Source organism: Crassostrea angulata, chromosome 6, assembly GCF_025612915.1.
Source record: "Crassostrea angulata isolate pt1a10 chromosome 6, ASM2561291v2, whole genome shotgun sequence".
Taxonomy (NCBI): Eukaryota; Metazoa; Mollusca; class Bivalvia; order Ostreida; family Ostreidae; genus Magallana; species Magallana angulata.
In genome coordinates this window covers 27,087,578-27,105,795 of record NC_069116.1, presented here as the reverse complement: position 1 = coordinate 27,105,795, position 18,218 = coordinate 27,087,578, and the positions used below count along the sequence as shown (strand labels likewise).

The 18,218-nt window shown below is 34.8% G+C and overlaps 1 protein-coding gene across 2 annotated transcripts in view; it reads left to right on the top strand.

The window, feature by feature from the left end:
* LOC128187663 (serine/threonine-protein phosphatase 6 regulatory ankyrin repeat subunit C-like) overlaps window positions 1–18,218 on the top strand; it is a 20,289-nt gene extending 2,071 nt beyond the window's left edge. For both annotated transcript variants that reach the window (XM_052858072.1, XM_052858073.1), the window contains exons 3-4: window positions 96–221; window positions 16,791–18,218. In XM_052858072.1, the coding sequence (XP_052714032.1) occupies window positions 96–221; window positions 16,791–17,458 (794 nt within the window). In that variant the 3' untranslated portion in view covers window positions 17,459–18,218. The remainder of the gene's footprint in view (window positions 1–95; window positions 222–16,790) is intronic.

Below are 18,218 nucleotides of genomic sequence, written 5' to 3'. Positions count from 1 at the left end.
TAATAAAATGCTTAAAACAATCAGATGACCCAGCCTGAACTTCCTTACAATGTGTGAAATGAGCAACATTTTTTCATTGAATGCCTTCTATTCAGGAGCAGATGTGAATGCTGTAGGATATGAGTATTCTAATCCATCGCGGAAGAGAATGGTGACTCCATTGTATTATGCCGTCAGTAAAAGCTGTAACAAGGAACTGCTACGGCGTCTGATATCTGCAGGTATAAATACACTTGTTTCATGCCCTTACCATGGGTACCTGACATACACAGAGAGTCAACATGGTTCCAATCTAAACATATAATTTAAGTTTTGTAATGTGCTGTCACTTGCTATGCACATAAAATAGAGACAGGGTGATTCAAGTAGGTTTAAAAATTGACAAATTTTGATTAAGTTTGCAGTCTATAATCTTTATAAACACAGGATTTCACTAAAACAGATTGCATCATGGTCCCAACCTGATGAAACTCTATTAGACAAAGCAAATTCGTTAATCAGTCATAATTAGAAGCAAATGAGTGTTTTTTAAAAGTTGATATTATTTAATCTATTATATGAAGTGATCAAGGAAGCGTGGTGACACATGGTATACATGTATGCAAGTTATCCACTTTTTAGCTCACCTGAGCTGAAAGCTCAAGTTAGCTATTCTGATCACATTTTGTCCGTCGTCCGTCCGTCCGTCTGTCCGTCTGTAAACTTTTTACATTTTGAACTTCTTCTCTAAAACCGCTTATTCAATTTCAACCAAATTTGGCACAAAGCATCCTTATGGGTGGGCGAATATAAATTGCAGAAATAAAAGTCCGATCTGTATTCAAAGCGGAGAAAACCTTGAAACTGTAGAAAAAGGGGGTTGCATTTTTAAAAATCTTCTTCTCAAGAACTAATTAGTTCAATTCAACGTAGTTTAGCATAAATTATCCTTATGGGAAGGAAAATATAAATTGCAAAAATTAAGTGCTAATTCTGATTCAAATCTGAGTTATTACGAAAATAATAATAAAGGAAATGCGTGTTTTAATCAGTTTAATAGCTTCGGGCTCGGCATACGGTAAGAATTACCTACGGTAAAATGGGTAGGCAAGACTTGGTCTGAGCAAAACAAAAGATTGGCAGGTATTAATCTGCCAATCTCATTAAAATTTCAGGATATTTGATGGACCAGTATATTTGTATTCGCTGTAAATATTGCTGCAAAATAATGCGTATTTGGAATTGACGATTGCCGATCTGCCCCGGCTTTTATTTTGCCACGGCCCGGGTTTGCATACCCATTTTACCAAGACTCGTATTCCATACTTCTAAAACGAGGTTCTTTGTTTAAAGCAGCCATGACATTATACGAAAAAGGGTCGATCTGACTATGATGAATTTACTTGCTATGCAACCGTTCGCGTATGAAGGGAAATTTTTGAAACATGCAAAATATATTGGTGCCGATTTTGTGAAGTAATTAAGGTCTTCCGTTGGAAACGGAAGACCTTTCTAATATGTTTTACGGTGCTACCGTTCTGGCGAGTGCAGCAAGAATTACACATACTGTACCTTGCATCATTGTCAACTTATAGTTTTATTTAGGTATCAACGAACGTCAAAGAATTTTTGAGAGAGTATTGCTCTACAATAAGTATGCCAAATGTACTAATTTTAATGGTTATGATATATACAGCGCAACCCCCTACCCAGAGAGAGAGAGAGAGAGAGAGAGAGAGAGAGAGAGCCCGGTACCTGTTTGTAGGTGTGTAATTTCCCACTTTTATTTAATGGTATGACTATATGCAATATCTACATAATTTTTTAACTGTTTATTTTTTCATTTTATTCCTTTTTATTTAGTTCAAAATGTCCTATTGTTTATTTCCTTCCTATTCATATACTTACCTGCCTACTGCACGGTACATGCATGCACAATTACTTTAAAAATGGATCGACATGACAGTAAAGTATGGCCCTTGTTAGTTTATATATATATAAAATCTCTATATTAAAAAAAGATTAAAAACAAATCATATGTCAATGAGGCAGGTATCGCAGACTATATTGAAATAGCCAGTACACTCATTACAGATGTTTGATCCACCTCTAAATTTTTCGCGGGAAATATAGCGCGAGTGCACTGTGACGTCATCCATGACTTTGTTCGTCTTTGTTTACGTTTCTCGACTCAATACGAAGGTATGGAAGCATGTAACAAATCTTTTGAGTCTCGCCAAAGCATATGCGGTACTCAAAACGTGTCTTCAAACTTTAAGTCACCGTAAATTACGAGTTGAAAGTCGGCCATTTTTGGCATAGCACCACGGGTGAAAACATTAGAGAGCATTATGGGACGTAGACAAAAAATTTTGTTTGATGAACTGTAGGTTTAGCTCGTTCTTTTTCCCGCGCACACTGGTTCTTAGAGCTCGCTTCGCTAGCCGGCGCTGCGCGCCGGCGAGCTGCGCTCGCTATTATTGTGCGGGTTAAGATTTTTCTTATTTTTCTTTTTTTTTTTTTTTTGTTTCCTAGACGCGAACTTTGAGGCTTCATATCTTGCTCATTTCTGAACGGTTTTTGCTCAAATTTTCAGGGCTAGTGTACTTTACAAAACACTATCTTAAGCAATTCATAAAATTTAGAATTCCCTTTTCGTTAAAGAGTTATTCCCCTTTTAAATTTTTTTAGGGCCTTTTGTTTCCAGACAAAGGCTCCGAGACTATGATAGCAGGGAATGGGAATCCAACGAATTTGAATAGCAGAGACATTGTAGTGGTGCACATAGGTTTTTGTTTTACGATTACGTTCCTTATTTAGAAAAAGGTAGGGGGTCAAAAAACAGGATTCAAAAAATTGCAAAAATTTAGACATATTTTCCTTTATATCTTTTAAACGAAAAATAATTTGTTAAAACATGTAGAATAAAAGTTGTGCAGAATATCAAGGGCTTTCATTTGACACCAATAAAAAAGGGATGGTCCCTTAAATTAAGGGCCAATAGCCCCTAAAAGTTTTTGCTTAATAACTCAAAAACGGTTAGGATTTTGATATGGCTGTCGCTGAAAAAGTTGCTTGTTGGGATCTCATAAAGGTCGTAACAATATTTTTTTGTAAGTGATTTGTGTAGTATGAGTGTAAAAAGCTTTACATGTTGACATGTACCTGGTTTCATTTGACAAGTAAACGAAAGTCTTTGTGCGTACAACTGGCATAAAGTTGCCGCAGAAAGTATGCTGGTTTATACAGAAGGCAATAATTAAGGTCTTCCGTTTCCAACGGAAGACCTTTCTATTATTGTGCTGGTTAAGATTATTCTTATTTTTCTTTTTTTTTTTTTTTTCTTCCTAGACGCGAACTTTGAGGCTTCATATCGTGCTCATTTCTGAACGGTTTTTGCTCAAATTTTCAGGGCTAATGGACTTTACAAAACACTATCTTCATCAATTCATTAAAGTTAGAATTCCCTTTCCGGTAACGAGTTATTCCCCTTTTAAATTTTTTTAGGGCCTTTGGTTTCCAGACAAAGGCTCCGAGACTATGATAGCAGGGAATGGGAATCCAACGAATTTGAATAGCAGAGACATTGTAGTGGTGCACATTAGTTTTTGTTTTTAGATTATGTTTTTTATTTAGGAAAAGGTAGGGGGTCAAAAAACAGGATTCCAAAAAGTGCAAAAATTTAGACATATTTTCCTTTATATCTTTTTAACAAAAAATATTTTGTAAAGACATGTAGAATAAAAGTTGTGCAGAATATCAAGGGCTTTCATTTAACACCAATAAAAAAGGGCTGGCCCCTTAAATTAAGGACCAATAGCCTCTAAAAGTTTTTGCTTAATAACTCAAAAACGGTTAAGATTTTGATATGGCTGTCGCTGGAAAAGTTGCTTGTTGGGATCTCATAAAGGTCGTAACAATGTTATTTTGTAAGTGATTTGTGTAGTATGAGTGTAAAAAGCTTTACATGTTGACATGTACCTGTTTTCATTTGACAAGTTAACGAAAGTCTTTGTGCGTACAACTGGCATAAAGTTGCCGCAGAAAGTATGCTGGTTTATACAGGAGGCATTAATTCATAAGAATTTTTGTTGTTGTTGGAGTATAAGCTTTTCCTTTAGGAGTTAAAGTCATTGTTGTTAAGTTCTTATAGTGCACAATCATTAAAAACGGCAATTGGAAAACAAAACATTCTTTTTCTTTTCTAGTAAACCACAAAATTTGGAATTAAAAAATCTGCGCATTACATTTTAGTTATTAACTCCATGCATTTAAAATCTACCTTGAATCAGAGCTGCATGTGTGTGTGTACCATTACGTAAGCTCTCCCTTGCCCGCGGCCGAGAAAATCGGTTACCATGCTCGCGGCTGGACTACCTAGCGGTCAGCGGTTATCTAATACACGAGAGTTGCGTCTCTCATATATGAGTTTATTTAGCCGCGAACTCAAGAATTGTTTTAGTTTTGATTACACAAAATCTTTTGTGGATTAAACGAGTGGATGTCAAGTAAGAAATAGTTCATTTAATTAATAAAAGCAATGTCATTATCTAAAGCAATAAAAGACATAGATCAATTGTGGGGTTTAAGTTTAAAATATATAACTTCTATTTGATAGAGTAAGGTCATTATACTGCAAACTTTTCAAATCTTCCTTGGTTCTGAGCTGTGCGTTTCTGTGCGTTGTACCTTTACGTAATCTATTCTTCGTCCACGGCCGAGGAGATCAGCCACGGCTGCATTACCTAGCGGTAAGCGGTTATTTAATACACAAGATTCGCACACCGCGACTTACTCTTACATGCATATGAACGTATTTGAGTTAATATAGCCGTATATACAAGAACTATTTTAATTTTAAGTTATAAAAGTTTGTCCTACTTGTATATATATTTAATTAAATATTTGAGTGTAAATGAATATTAATGAACGATATTACTCCAAATCGGAAAAATCGTAGACATAAACTAATGGTTCGTTTGTTCAGGTAATTAAAGTACTTTAAAAACTGTACAATTAATGTTTTAAATCAACACGTCCCCTTCAAATATTAAACCTTTAAATGATGATCATCCCTCGCACATGGCTGAGGAGATCCGGCGCGAGTGGATAAGTGATCCGCCGTCGGTTCGTATTCTTCTACATGTACCTTATGACGCGTTTATGTTTCATATTTTGCAGGGACACAACTATATTTTATTATGTTTTCAACTATTATATTGGTATAAGACGAAAATATAAATTGATTTTACTTGTACAGTTGATTTAGCATTGATTTATACGACAGCGTACAAGGTAGTTTAAACATGAAATCAAATTATAATCAAAGTTCCATGTTTGCGGTAGGGGTTAGCACGATAAAGGAATGCCCTGAATTGAGGCATTCGATTATTATTTTAAAAAATATTCACATGAGTTTAAACAACTTTAGATTAGATTCTATCGGTCACATATTAATCACTTCTGTAGTTTCATTGTGGAAGCGAACTCATTGCTGCCCCCCCCCCCCCCCCCTTACCTCCCGCCCCGCTGACAGGTGCTCGCGCTGGATTTTTTTTAATTGGAGAAAAGATAACAAGATCTGTCGAAAATCATTTTTGGTGGATTCTTCTTATGTGTGACATTTTGTTTCACTTTCCCACCCCTTTGTTTATTCGGCCAGTCTGTGTTAATTCAATTGCCGCATGCGATCGAGAATTTTGTGCCGCTTCAGCGCACACAGCTCAGAACATATATACCCCCAGGTCATCAATTGTTATGTAATTGAGTAACAGTTGGAAGGGTGATTTTACTACGTAAATTAATAAAATCATAATATAATCTATTTTAATTGAGTACCATGCGTATAGATTCCCATAATAATTAATTTTTTTTAATTTCCTCTCTATGTTTACATTTAATTTTGTTCAAATAATTAATAAATTTTCTATCATTTAAATTGTGTGCTTCATCAAATTCTTCATCAAATACTGATTCCGATTACCTTGAAGTCATTAATTTTCCGTTGGCTTTTGACAAAAGAGAGACGCCTGACCATCCAATGAAAACAAATACACAGAGTTTGATTGACAGGTTCAGCCAGGTGCAGGTCTCACCCGATGTCCGAGGTTATGTGTGCTGTTTGTACACAGCCGAATGGTCTCAGTAAGAGTTATCAGTAGGAGTTATCGATGTAAATAAATAATAAAAATACATGCCTATCAAAACATGATCGTGCAAGTTAAAGTTGATTTAGGTTTGTTCCAATAGAAATCATGTTTCACTAACTGTATTTAATATTTTTTATGTATAGCGAATTTTAATATTGTTTCAGTACTGAAACATCGCATGAAAACGTTAAATATACATTTACTCTGTAACTAGTCGTCTTTTAATACATATACCTTTCTTTTGTTTGTTAAAAATTCGTTCAATTTTGTTAAAGTAATGTAAAACACGGGCGCCATTTTGAAACAATTAACTTGTCAGAGAGTTCCGAATGAAATCTGATGAACATTTCACACGGTTCTCGCACGCTTTGCCCGAAACGCTAAACGGTTTACATGAAACTCTAAAAGGTTTACACGAAACGTTTCTCGCACGTAGGCCGCACGCTTTTTTGGTGTAGTAGTATATAAATAGTGCCTGTTTGGGAGGGTAACAGTTGAAATTGACACCCCGAGAAAACCATTGTCAACCGACGCGAAGCGGAGGATGACAATGGTTTTCTCGGGGTGTCAATTTCAACTGTTATCCTCCCAAACAGGCACTATTTATTTTGTTATACTGAATGTCTTTTTTAAAATTTTTAAGAAAATTTTACTGCTTTTATATAGGAATAACGTGAATTCTACAGCGAACCGTACGCGCATAATTTTCGCGCATGTAATATTTTGTAATGTTACCCGTTGCCAAGTGCGTTGCTAACGCTGAGGGTAATAGTAAATATTATTAACTGCGTCTTAACCAATCAGATTTCAGTATTTAACATGAATGTTTTAGGGTCTGTAAATTTTGTCAGCACGCAATTTTAAACTTGCACACAAAAATTTAGAAATATTTTAATATAGAAGTTATCTTTGAGAAAAGTTTACGTGTTTTGTAGGCGGGTTTGGTTTAAAAAAGAAATACACTTCCTGACATGAATCACGAGTACATACTTTTTATAACAATGCTTGCTACCCTTTGAAAATTTAACTCGCCATTAAATATTTCATTTTTTAAAGAATGTTTGAAACGATTACATAAACTCTGCTCGACAAATAGTTTTCCTAAAATATTTTCTTCCTTTCTTTGTTCAAAACACGTTTTATATACAGGCTTTCAATCACAACACGTTTTTATAACCAAAGCAGAAATGAAAGTATAGTCATTATAATCGTTTGACACCATATAACATATATTTTCAACTCGCAGCAACAACGGAAGACCTACTCGGGGCTTTGCCACGAGCTCTGCTCTAGTTTATAAGAATATTTTTGTTTGTTGGAGTACATGCTTTTTTTTAGGAGTTTAAGTCATTGTTGTTAAGTTCTTATAGTGCACAATCATTAAAAACGGCAATTGGAAAACAAAACATTCTTTTTCTTTTCTAGTAAACCACAAAATATGGAATTAAAAAACTATGCATTACATTTTATTTATTAACTCCATGCATTTAAAATCTACCTTGAATCAGAGCTGTGTGTATGTGTACCATTACGTAAGTTCTCCCTCGCCCGCGGCCGAGAAAATCGGTCACCATGCTCGCGGCTGGACTACCTAGCGGTCAGCGGTTATCTAATACACGAGAGCCGTGTCTCTCATATACATGTATGAGTTTATTTAGCCGCGAACTCAAGAATTGGTTTCGTTTTGAATACACATAATTTGTTATGGATTAAACGATTGGGTGTCAATTAAGAAATCATTCAGTTAATTAATAAAGGCAATGTCATTCTCAATCTAAAGCAATATAGACACCGATCAATTGTGGGTTTTAAGTTTAAAACAAATAACTTCTATTTGATAGAGTAATGTATGGTCATTATACTGCAAACTTTTCAAATCTTCCTGGGTTCTGAGCTGTGCCTGTCTGTGCGTTGTACGTGTACCTATACGTAATATATCCTTCGCCCACGGCCGATGAGATCAGCCACGGCTGCACTACCTAGCGGTAATTAAGCGGTTATCTAATAGACAAGATTTTCACACCGCGACGCAAACTTACATGCATATGAACGTGTTTGAGTTAATATAGCCGTAAAAACGGGAACTCCATCTTGTATTTATTCAATTGAGCATTTGAGTGTAAATGAATATCAATAAGCGATATAACTCCAAATCGAAAACATCGTCAGACATAAATTAATGGTTAGTTTGTTTATGTAAAATATTTTAAAAACTGTACAAATAATGTTTTAAATCACCACCCCCCCCCCCCCACACACACACACACAAATAGTAAAGCTTTAAATGGTAATCATCCCTCGCACATGGCTGAGGAGAACCGGCGCGAGTGGACAAGTAATCCGCGGTCGGTTCGTGTTCTTCTACATGTACCTTATCACGCGTTCATGTTTCATATTTTGCACGGACACAACTATATTTTATTATGTTTTCAACTAGTATATTCGTTTAAGATGAAAAGATAAATTCATTAAACTTGTACTGTTGATTAAGCATTGATTTATAGATAGCGTACAAGGTAGTTTAAAAATCAAATTATAATCAAAGTTCTATGTAACATGATTGCGGTAGGTGCTAGCACGATAAAAAAAATGTCCTGAATTGAGGCATTCAATTATCTTTTTTTAAAAATTTTCACATGAATTTTAAACAACTTTAGATTAGATTCTATCGGTCACATATTAATCACTTCTGTAGTTTTTCTACATGGTCGTTCGTTTCTTTGTAGAAGCGAACTCATTGCTGCCCCCCCCCCCCCCCCCTCCCGTTCCGCTGACAGGAGCTCGCGCTGGATTTTTTTAATTGTCAAGATCTATCGAAAATAATTTTTGGTGGCTTCTTTTCATGTGTAACATATTGTTTCACCTTCCCACCCGTTTGTTTTTTCGGTCAGTCTGTGTAAATTCAATCGCCACGTGCGACCGAGAATCTTGTGTCGCTTCAGCGCACACAGCTCTGAACATATATAGCCCCAGGTCATCAATTGTTATATAATTGAGTAACAGTTGAAATTGTGCTTTTACATAAAATAATAAATGATAAAATCATCCAGAAAAAGTTACCGTAACTCAATAGTCAATACCAAAAATAAAATCCGTATGATTGCAAACTGAAATCGGTTTTTCAGTATTCGGTGGGATTTGATTTTTCTGCTAACATGGTTTCAGAGATTACGATGTAAAAACACAAACAGTAAATACACCTGATATTATTTACATTGATAATGTTGAAAAATATTTAAAATTAAATTAGTCACAATCGTAAGATTAAAATGTTCTACAAACAACCGATTATTTTTTCCTATGTCGTATCATTCGTAAATAAGTATGTTCTGTACATATATATACATGTACCTCAGAAAAAAATCAAATGATTACACAAAAAAGAAAGTTGTAATTAGTATTTCGGAATTTTTTTCTGAAAGTAATTTCACATTGTATTGAAAAGAACAAGAAATAAAAATGATTTAATTTTTTGACTCAATATTCGTATATATTACCGGCGCTTCGTACATGTTAAACGGCGTACAGTGTATAGATTATTATAATCTGTTCGAATTAAATAACATGCGTAAAGATTCCCATAATAATAACTAGTAATTGCATGACTGTGTACATTGTAGGCAAATCCCTGTGTGTTAATTACTTCTAAGACTCTTTGTTTTCCGTTAACATAGGTTTAAATAATTTTCAGATAATTAATAAAATTTTTGTAATTTAAATTGTATGCTTCATCAAATACTGATTCCGATTACCTTGAAGTCATTAATTTTCCATTGGCTATTGACAAAAAAAAAGAAACGCTTGACCATCCAATGAAAACAAATACACAGAGTTTGATTGACAGGTTCAGCCAGGTGCAGGAGACACCCGATGTCCGAGGTTATGTGTGCTGCTTGTACAAAGTCGAATGGTCTCAGTAAGAGTTATCAGTGTAAATAAATAAAAAAAAATATATGCTAATCAAAACATGACCGTTTAAGTTACAGCGAAGTACGTTGAAGCGTTTATAGGGTTTTACTCCAGAAAAGTTTATACCTAATGTTTTGACTGACCTTTGTCCAATCAGATCGTAGCTGGGCGGAGTTAAGACATTGCCGCTCGTGACTTGAATGAGAGAAAGAAAAGAGAGAGAGAGAGAGTGAATTGAGTAAATTATAAGTGGTGCCGATAAAGGAATAATCATTAGTTATAAACTTGCAAACAAATTAATTAAAGTCTGTATATAAAAATTACATGAATATCCTATATTGTATAACTTTAAAGCGTTTTAAAGAACGATTGTGAAAATTTCTTCGGCCGCGCGCCGTCGACAACATGCACATGGATAAGAATGACGTAGCTTATATCCAACTAAATTTCCTAGCATGGAGTCCGAGAATACGGACATTAAATATTTTGAAATGCGAACGAATGATCACTTATGACCATGATGAATTTAGATGTAGTGTAAAGGAAAGGCAACGAAGGCGGATGCTTAGTGGAAAAGTAAAACGTCTAAGGTAAAGAATGTTTCACACTGAGTAACCATGAAGAAAGTTTTCATACAAAGTAAATTTACAACCTATGTTTAATTCCAGAAAGATTCGTCAAACTTTGATTTGATTATTAACGGTAACACTTGTAATAAAAACAGTTTCTTAAATATTCGTACAGTCTTCGATGTTTGACATTACCTTATCCTATTACTGATCTATATATAGACATCGTTGTTCCCTGGTTAAAGAATTTCAAAACACTTCAAAGTTTCATAAATTTATAAGATATACTATACTATGTCCCGAGTTTTTTCTTCCACCACTTTTTGCTTGATATTTCAATTATAGTAAATACCTTAGTGCTCAAACTACGTTCATCCACTTACATGTATATGGAAAATATCCAGATTATGTGTTGAAACGCCCCCTCTACCGCTTCAGGTTTCAATACACATCCCAATATTGAAAGTCTACGGGGATTTTGCATTGCATCAGCCATTAATAAGCCCGGATGATAACGTTAAAAAATTGCGCGAGGTATCCCGATTACTTTCGAATGAAGAAAAGATGTAAACATTTCCCATTATAAATATCCGTAACAAAATTGTTTTCGTTCCTGTGAAATTTTATGAGTAAAATCTTGGATATATTCCCTTTCATCAATTTCAGTTGTGTTTCTTTCACAGGTATGTGTATTTTTATTAAAAATCATCAAAAATTGATGGAAGCAATAACTTGGGACATACTATAGACCGTGATTTGTCACTTTATACGATAACTATTGTTGATAGATAGTTCACTCATCTACGTCATCTATAATTTACTCCATTAACCAGTTAACCTTCTCTTTCTCTCTCTCTCTCTAAAATTAAGTCACGATCAGTATTGTCTCAACTCCGCCTTCTACAATCTGATTGGACAAAAGTCAGTCAAAACACTACGTAACAACTTTTCTGGAGGAAATGCCTATTAAAAGCTTCATCATTTCTTGTAGATTTTTTTTCATGAAAATACCTACATGTACAAAAGAGTTTTGCCAATCACAAACAGTTTAAAGTAATGTAAAACACGGGCGCCATTTTGAAACAATTAAATTGTCAGAGAGTTCCGAATGAAATCTGATGAATGTTTCACGCGGTTCTCGCACGCTTTGCCCGAAACAGTAAACGGTTTACACGAAACGTTTCACAATCACACGAAACGCTAAACGGTCTACACGAAACGTTTCTCGCACTTAAGTCGCACGTTTTTGGTGTATTAGTACGTTTCAGGGTCTGTAAATTTTGTCATCACACAACAGTTCTAAACTTGCACATAGATTTAAAAAATTTAGAAATATTTTTAAATAAAGAAGTTATCTAGGAGAAAAGGTTACGTGTTTTGTAGGCGGGTTCGGTTTTTAAATCAAAGTACTGATGTACTGACGGGAGTTGATTATATCGAATATTATTTATTTTAAAATCAACGATATGCTAGTTTGCTTGGCAAGTAGTTTATAATCTGCATTTGAATTATGCACATTTTTATAATATGATTTCTCTGACTTTTCCGACAAGAATTTCGAGAAAACCTCTAATGAATCATGTTGTGTTATATTTTGAAATAGAATTGATTTCATCAAACTGTGTTTTGGTATTCCAAATATTTCAAAAATTGTATGGATCCAACCAACAATGAACTCTAGTCTCGTTCAACTAGATGCTCGGCTGTCTCCGTTAATCTCCGACAAGTAAGAGATACCAGGTCACGTGATAGCTTGATGATGCGACCTCTAAATATAGACTGACTCTCTACTTGCCGGAGATGTAAGGAGACAGCCGATGGTTGAACGAAACTATATATTGAACTCTGGCGTAGGAATACACACGACTACAAAAAACTTCTAATTGTTCGTACCATTAAAAATCTGACTATTTCCAAGGTATTTATAAATAAGTTTCCTTTAAAAAAATGCTTCAGCGTATATTACATCGAAGTTATCGATTATTTTCAAGAACGAAGTCTTGTCAGCGGCGATGATTTGTGCTTAGGTGCAAACACAGTTTCAGTTTCGGTTTGCTAGAGTAACTGCATAGGAGAAATGATTAAAATCAACTCCCCAAAAACACAATTCCTGACATGAATCATGAGTACATGTAACAATGCTTGCTACCCTCTGAAAATTTAACTCGCCATTAAACATCCCATTTTTTAAAAAATGTTTGAAACGATTACATAAACTGTGTTCGACAGATAGTTTTCCTAAAACATTTTCTTTCTTTTTCAAAACACGTTTTATATACAGGCTTTCAATCACAACACATTTTTATAACAAAAGCAGAACTGAAAGTTTAGTCATTATAATTTATTGACACCATATCACATACATTTTCAACTCGCAGCAACAACGGAAGACCTACTCGTGGCTTTGCCACGAGCTCTGCTCTAGTTAAGGCTAAATATTTCAATGCGTTGACAGTTTTCACACATGACGTTGGTGTTAGCTTGTTCTGATTTTCGTTTCGTTTTCATTATTTATGCTTTGTAACCTGGGAACTATCGTCTGTATTTCGTGATTTTTACGTATCAAATAAAACAGAGACTACGGTAAATCAAACAGTTAACAGTTTACCTGCGCAAATTAAGCAAAATCTGATGTAGGGGTACTGAAGTACAATTAATTCTATCGGTAATTCGGCATTATCTTTTGCGTAATGGCAGATTAATGCAATAGGTTTTGTTGAGATGCTCGGCATTTTCTCGAGTTTATTCAGTTTAAATAGAGTTTGATATCGCTGACGAAAATATGTAGGTATATACATGTATATATATGATTCATTTCGAAAAAATAAATTGTGTTCTTTATTTGTTATACATGTAGTGCATGTTTCTTGTATAATTGTTACCCTACAATTCCTACTTACTAAACATATTTGAGTGTTAAGCTTCGAATTATAAGCAAGATACAGAGATTTGCTCACAATGTTTGTACACAGATCTTAAAAGCTAAAGATTAAAAAAGTAAAAAAAAATGTAAATATTTATTACGAAAATTGTCAAAGTCTGTTCTTCCAGAAACCAACATATTGAATGGTAAACTGAACCTTTTTAGCTCACCTGAGGATGGGGCCACAATGGGGGGGGGGGGGGGTCGAAGTTTAACAAATGAATATATAGAGTAAATCTTTAAAAATCTTCTTCTCAGAAACTAATCGGCCAGGAAAGCTGAAACTTGTGTGGAAGCATCCCCAGGTAGTGTAGATTCAAAGTTGTGATAATCATGACCCCCGGGGGTAGGTTGGGGCCACAATGGGGGGTCGAAGTTTAACCTATGAATATAAAAAGTAAATCTTTAAAAATCTTCTTCTCAGAAACTAATTGGCCAGGAAAGCTGAGACTTGTGTGGAAGCATCCTCAGGTAGTGTAGATTCAAAGTTGTGAAAATCATGACCCCCGGGGGTAGGGTGGGTCCACAATGGGGATCAAAGTTTTATATAGGAATATATAAAGTAAATCTTTAAAAATCTTCTTCTCAGAAACTAATCAGCCAGGAAAGGTGACATTTGTGTGGATTCATCCTCAGGTAGTGTAGATTCAAAGTTGTGAAAATCATGACCCCCGAGGGTAGGGTGGGGCCACAATGGGGGATCGAAGTTTAACATAGGAATATATACAGTAAATCTTTAAAAATCTTCTTCTCAGAAACTAATCCGCCGGCAAAGCTGGAACTTGTGTGGAAGCATCCTCAGGTAGTGTAGATTCAAAGTTGTGAAAATAATAACCCCTGGGGGTAGGTTGGGGCCACAATGGCGGGTCGAAGTTTAACATATGATTATATAGAGTAAATCTTTAAAAATCTTCTTCTCAGAAACCAGCCAGGAAAACTGAAACTTGTGTGGAAGCATCCTCAGGTAGTGTAGATTCAAATTTGTGAAAATCATGACCCCTGGGGGTAGGTTTGGGCCACAATGGGAGGTCGATGTTTTACATAGGAATAAACAGAGTAAATCTTTAAAAATCTTCTTCTCAGAAACTAATCAGCCAGGAAAGCTGAGACTTGAGTGAAAGCATCCTCAGGTAGTGTAGATTCAGAGTTGTGAAAATAATGATCCCCAGGGTAGGGTGGGCCACAATGGGGGGGGGGGGGGGTCAAAGTTTAACAAAAGATATAGGGTAAATCTTTAAAAATCTTCTCAGAAACTAATCAGCCAGATGATTCTTTATAATTGTTAAGACTTTGGCCCCAGGACAATTCTTTGGCCTCACGAGAAGGTTCAGAGTTTGATGTACGTTTTTATCCCATATATAAACTATTGTTAGGGATCTTTTTGAGAACTGCAATACTCAACATATGATTTGACTATAAAAATCATCCTGTTAGAAAAGGGACTAATGATTATAAACATAAGAATATCCAGGGGAAAATGGATTTTATTTATACAGGATCTACATGTATTATTGTACATTGTCCAGATAGTTTGTATTATGACTCCATTGAGCTGATTTTATCATAACTATTGTTCCTCAGGTGAGCGATGTGGCCCATGGGCCTCTTGTTTAAGTTTGGTGACAGTGCTGTAAGCAAAGAAATTCTGTTAGGTGATCATGCTCAATATATGTTGCAATCAAGAAATAACTTAATGTTTACGTGCTAATAGCCACCCATGTACTGATAGATGTAATATTTTATATTGGGCAAACATATCATTCAGGTGACTGTTACAGCCTATAGGCCTCTTGTTCTCTAGTGATATTAATCACACTATCACATGCAGACAGATGCATAGCTTAATAGATATTTACATTCACCAAGTATTATTCCCTTTATTTCTTGTGGAAATTAATTATAATTCTTAGCTCTGTAGAAACTAACAGGACTGAAATCTACACACCCAATTTAACGATTAGTCGTAAATTGAGAGAAATCACGGACTGCATGAAATAATCATAATGATGTCAGACTCAAATTCCCGTGGAAGACGATTTGGCTGTTTCTTTCAGCAAATATACTGATGAATCAGAAATTTTGTTAATTTTACTACTTTTTACGATCAATTTATCAATTTCTTAAAAGAAAAACTTGAATATTATCAATCAGATGCTTTCTTTGATGATTTATATGCGGGTTATAAAGGTAGCAATCATTACCAAAAAAAATTTGCATAACCTGCTAAAGCGGGTTATCTTTTTTTCTGCAATGTCGCCACATTCATATCCTGCTTGAATCACAGAAGAAAGCATTTTATTGTAAACATAAGAATATCCAGGGGAAAATGGATTTTATTTTTACAGGATCTACATGTATTATTGTACATTGTCCAGATAGTTTGTATTATGACTCCATTGAGCTGATTTTATCATAACTATTGTTCCTCAGGTGAGCGATGTGGCCCATGGGCCTCTTGTTTAAGTTTGGTGACAGTGCTGTAAGCAAAGAAATTCTGTTAGGTGATCATGCTCAATATATGTTGCAATCAAGAAATAACTTAATGTTTACGTGCTAATAGCCACCCATGTACTGATAGATGTAATATTTTATATTGGGCAAACATATCATTCAGGTGACTGTTACAGCCTATAGGCCTCTTGTTCTCTAGTGATATTAATCACACTATCACATGCAGACAGATGCATAGCTTAATAGATATTTACATTCACCAAGTATTATTCCCTTTATTTCTTGTGGAAATTAATTATAATTCTTAGCTCTGTAGAAACTAACAGGACTGAAATCTACACACCCAATTTAACGATTAGTCGTAAATTGAGAGAAATCACGGACTGCATGAAATAATCATAATGATGTCAGACTCAAATTCCCGTGGAAGACGATTTAGCTGTTTCTTTCAGCAAATATACTGATGAATCAGAAATTTTGTTAATTTTACTACTTTTTACGATCAATTTATCAATTTCTTAAAAGAAAAACTTGAATATTATCAATCAGATGCTTTCTTTGATGATTTATATGCGGGTTATAAAGGTAGCAATCATTACCAAAAAAAATTTGCATAACCTGCTAAAGCGGGTTATCTTTTTTTCTGCAATGTCGCCACATTCATATCCTGCTTGAATCACAGAAGAAAGCATTTTATTGTTTAAGTAATTCATACAGATCTTTTAAATACCAGTTAGTACGTACATATAAATGTTTCTGTCAGTGTATCTTTTGATTTTTTAATGAATAATTTTTTGTTCTATGTATAAGGTGCAGATTTAAACAAATTTTCTGGACAGATGTTTGAGAATGAGGAGGAAGGAGGCAGTATGAACTTTAATTCCAAGTCCTGCAGTCTGGATTTTGCGCTGCACTCCCAGTTTTATGATTCAGAGGTGATAGACATTCTCCTAGAGAACGGTGCCGACTACAACATCAAGAACGATTCGTCCATGTTGCCTCTACAGATTGCAATGCTGTACAATTACAGTGACGCTGTCTTATCATTAGTCAGATATGGAGGATGTGCAAAGCCGATTTCTTACTCGGACTATTCTCCTCTGAGACTGATGTTAGATTTTGATGAGCTTACTCCAGATGATGAGCGGGGGTCGCCGGAGCAGAGTCAAAAAACACAGTCGAGTCTGCTGAGGTGTGTTAACATTCTTTTAAACGGTGGATATGAGGTGTTTAATGACAGTGAGATGATGGACATGTGTCAGAGTCGAAAATCTGAGAGGGAAACTGACAGGACTGTTAAAGATGTTTGTAAAATTATAAATGATTGGTTGTATCAACCCAAAGACCTGAAAGTTCTCTGCAGACTTAGTATTCGCAACATTTTACAGAACAATCACACTTGTAACCCTAGAAGTATATATAAGCTACCCATCCCTAAATTATTAGCAAATTATTTGAATTTATGTGATTTAGAATGAAAATTTTAAAATGTGTATTCTTAACACCATCTCTGACTTTGTACCCTGTAAGGTAACATGTACAAGTATATTTACTCGATTAAATACATGTATGATTTAAGTTGATGTCTTTGCTCTAACTACTCTATTAGGCTATAACAATGTGATTGCAAGTAAAAATGTAGTGTTGTTTCAATCAAAGCAACCCCTTTCCTTTTATAATTGATCTTATCTCGTAATAAGAGATAGTAATGTCGTAATAACAGATGTCATACATTGAAAAATCATTTTTTTGTAATAACTAGATACATGTAATTATGTTGTAGTTATTCATGAGATCATTTCTTGTAATTACAAATTTACATGCATTGTACTATTCAACTTAATTGTTTTATAATTTACGTCATAAATAAAATGACCGTCTTTCCCCCATTCTCATGGACAGCGTTAAAAACTTCAAGGGATACTTAAAGTATTGATAATAATGTCAAGAATTTTATGTTAGGACTTATTCACCTACCCAGTACCCACCAACACAATCGGTGATGGTTTTTGTGAGGTATTTTGCTTTTTAAGATTTATGATAGGTCTGCCCCTCCTTTACACACACCCATTGCGAGTTCGACTGTTCATTCATAAAAGGGTAATCGTTCATAGTTCATGAATCATCAAGTAAATTAAAAACTCAAAATTTATTTTAAATGCAAGTCGTTTCCATCCATTAATGATGTAACGACAAGGAGTGGGCCTCAAGATAATGATTTTATAAATTAGTGCAAAT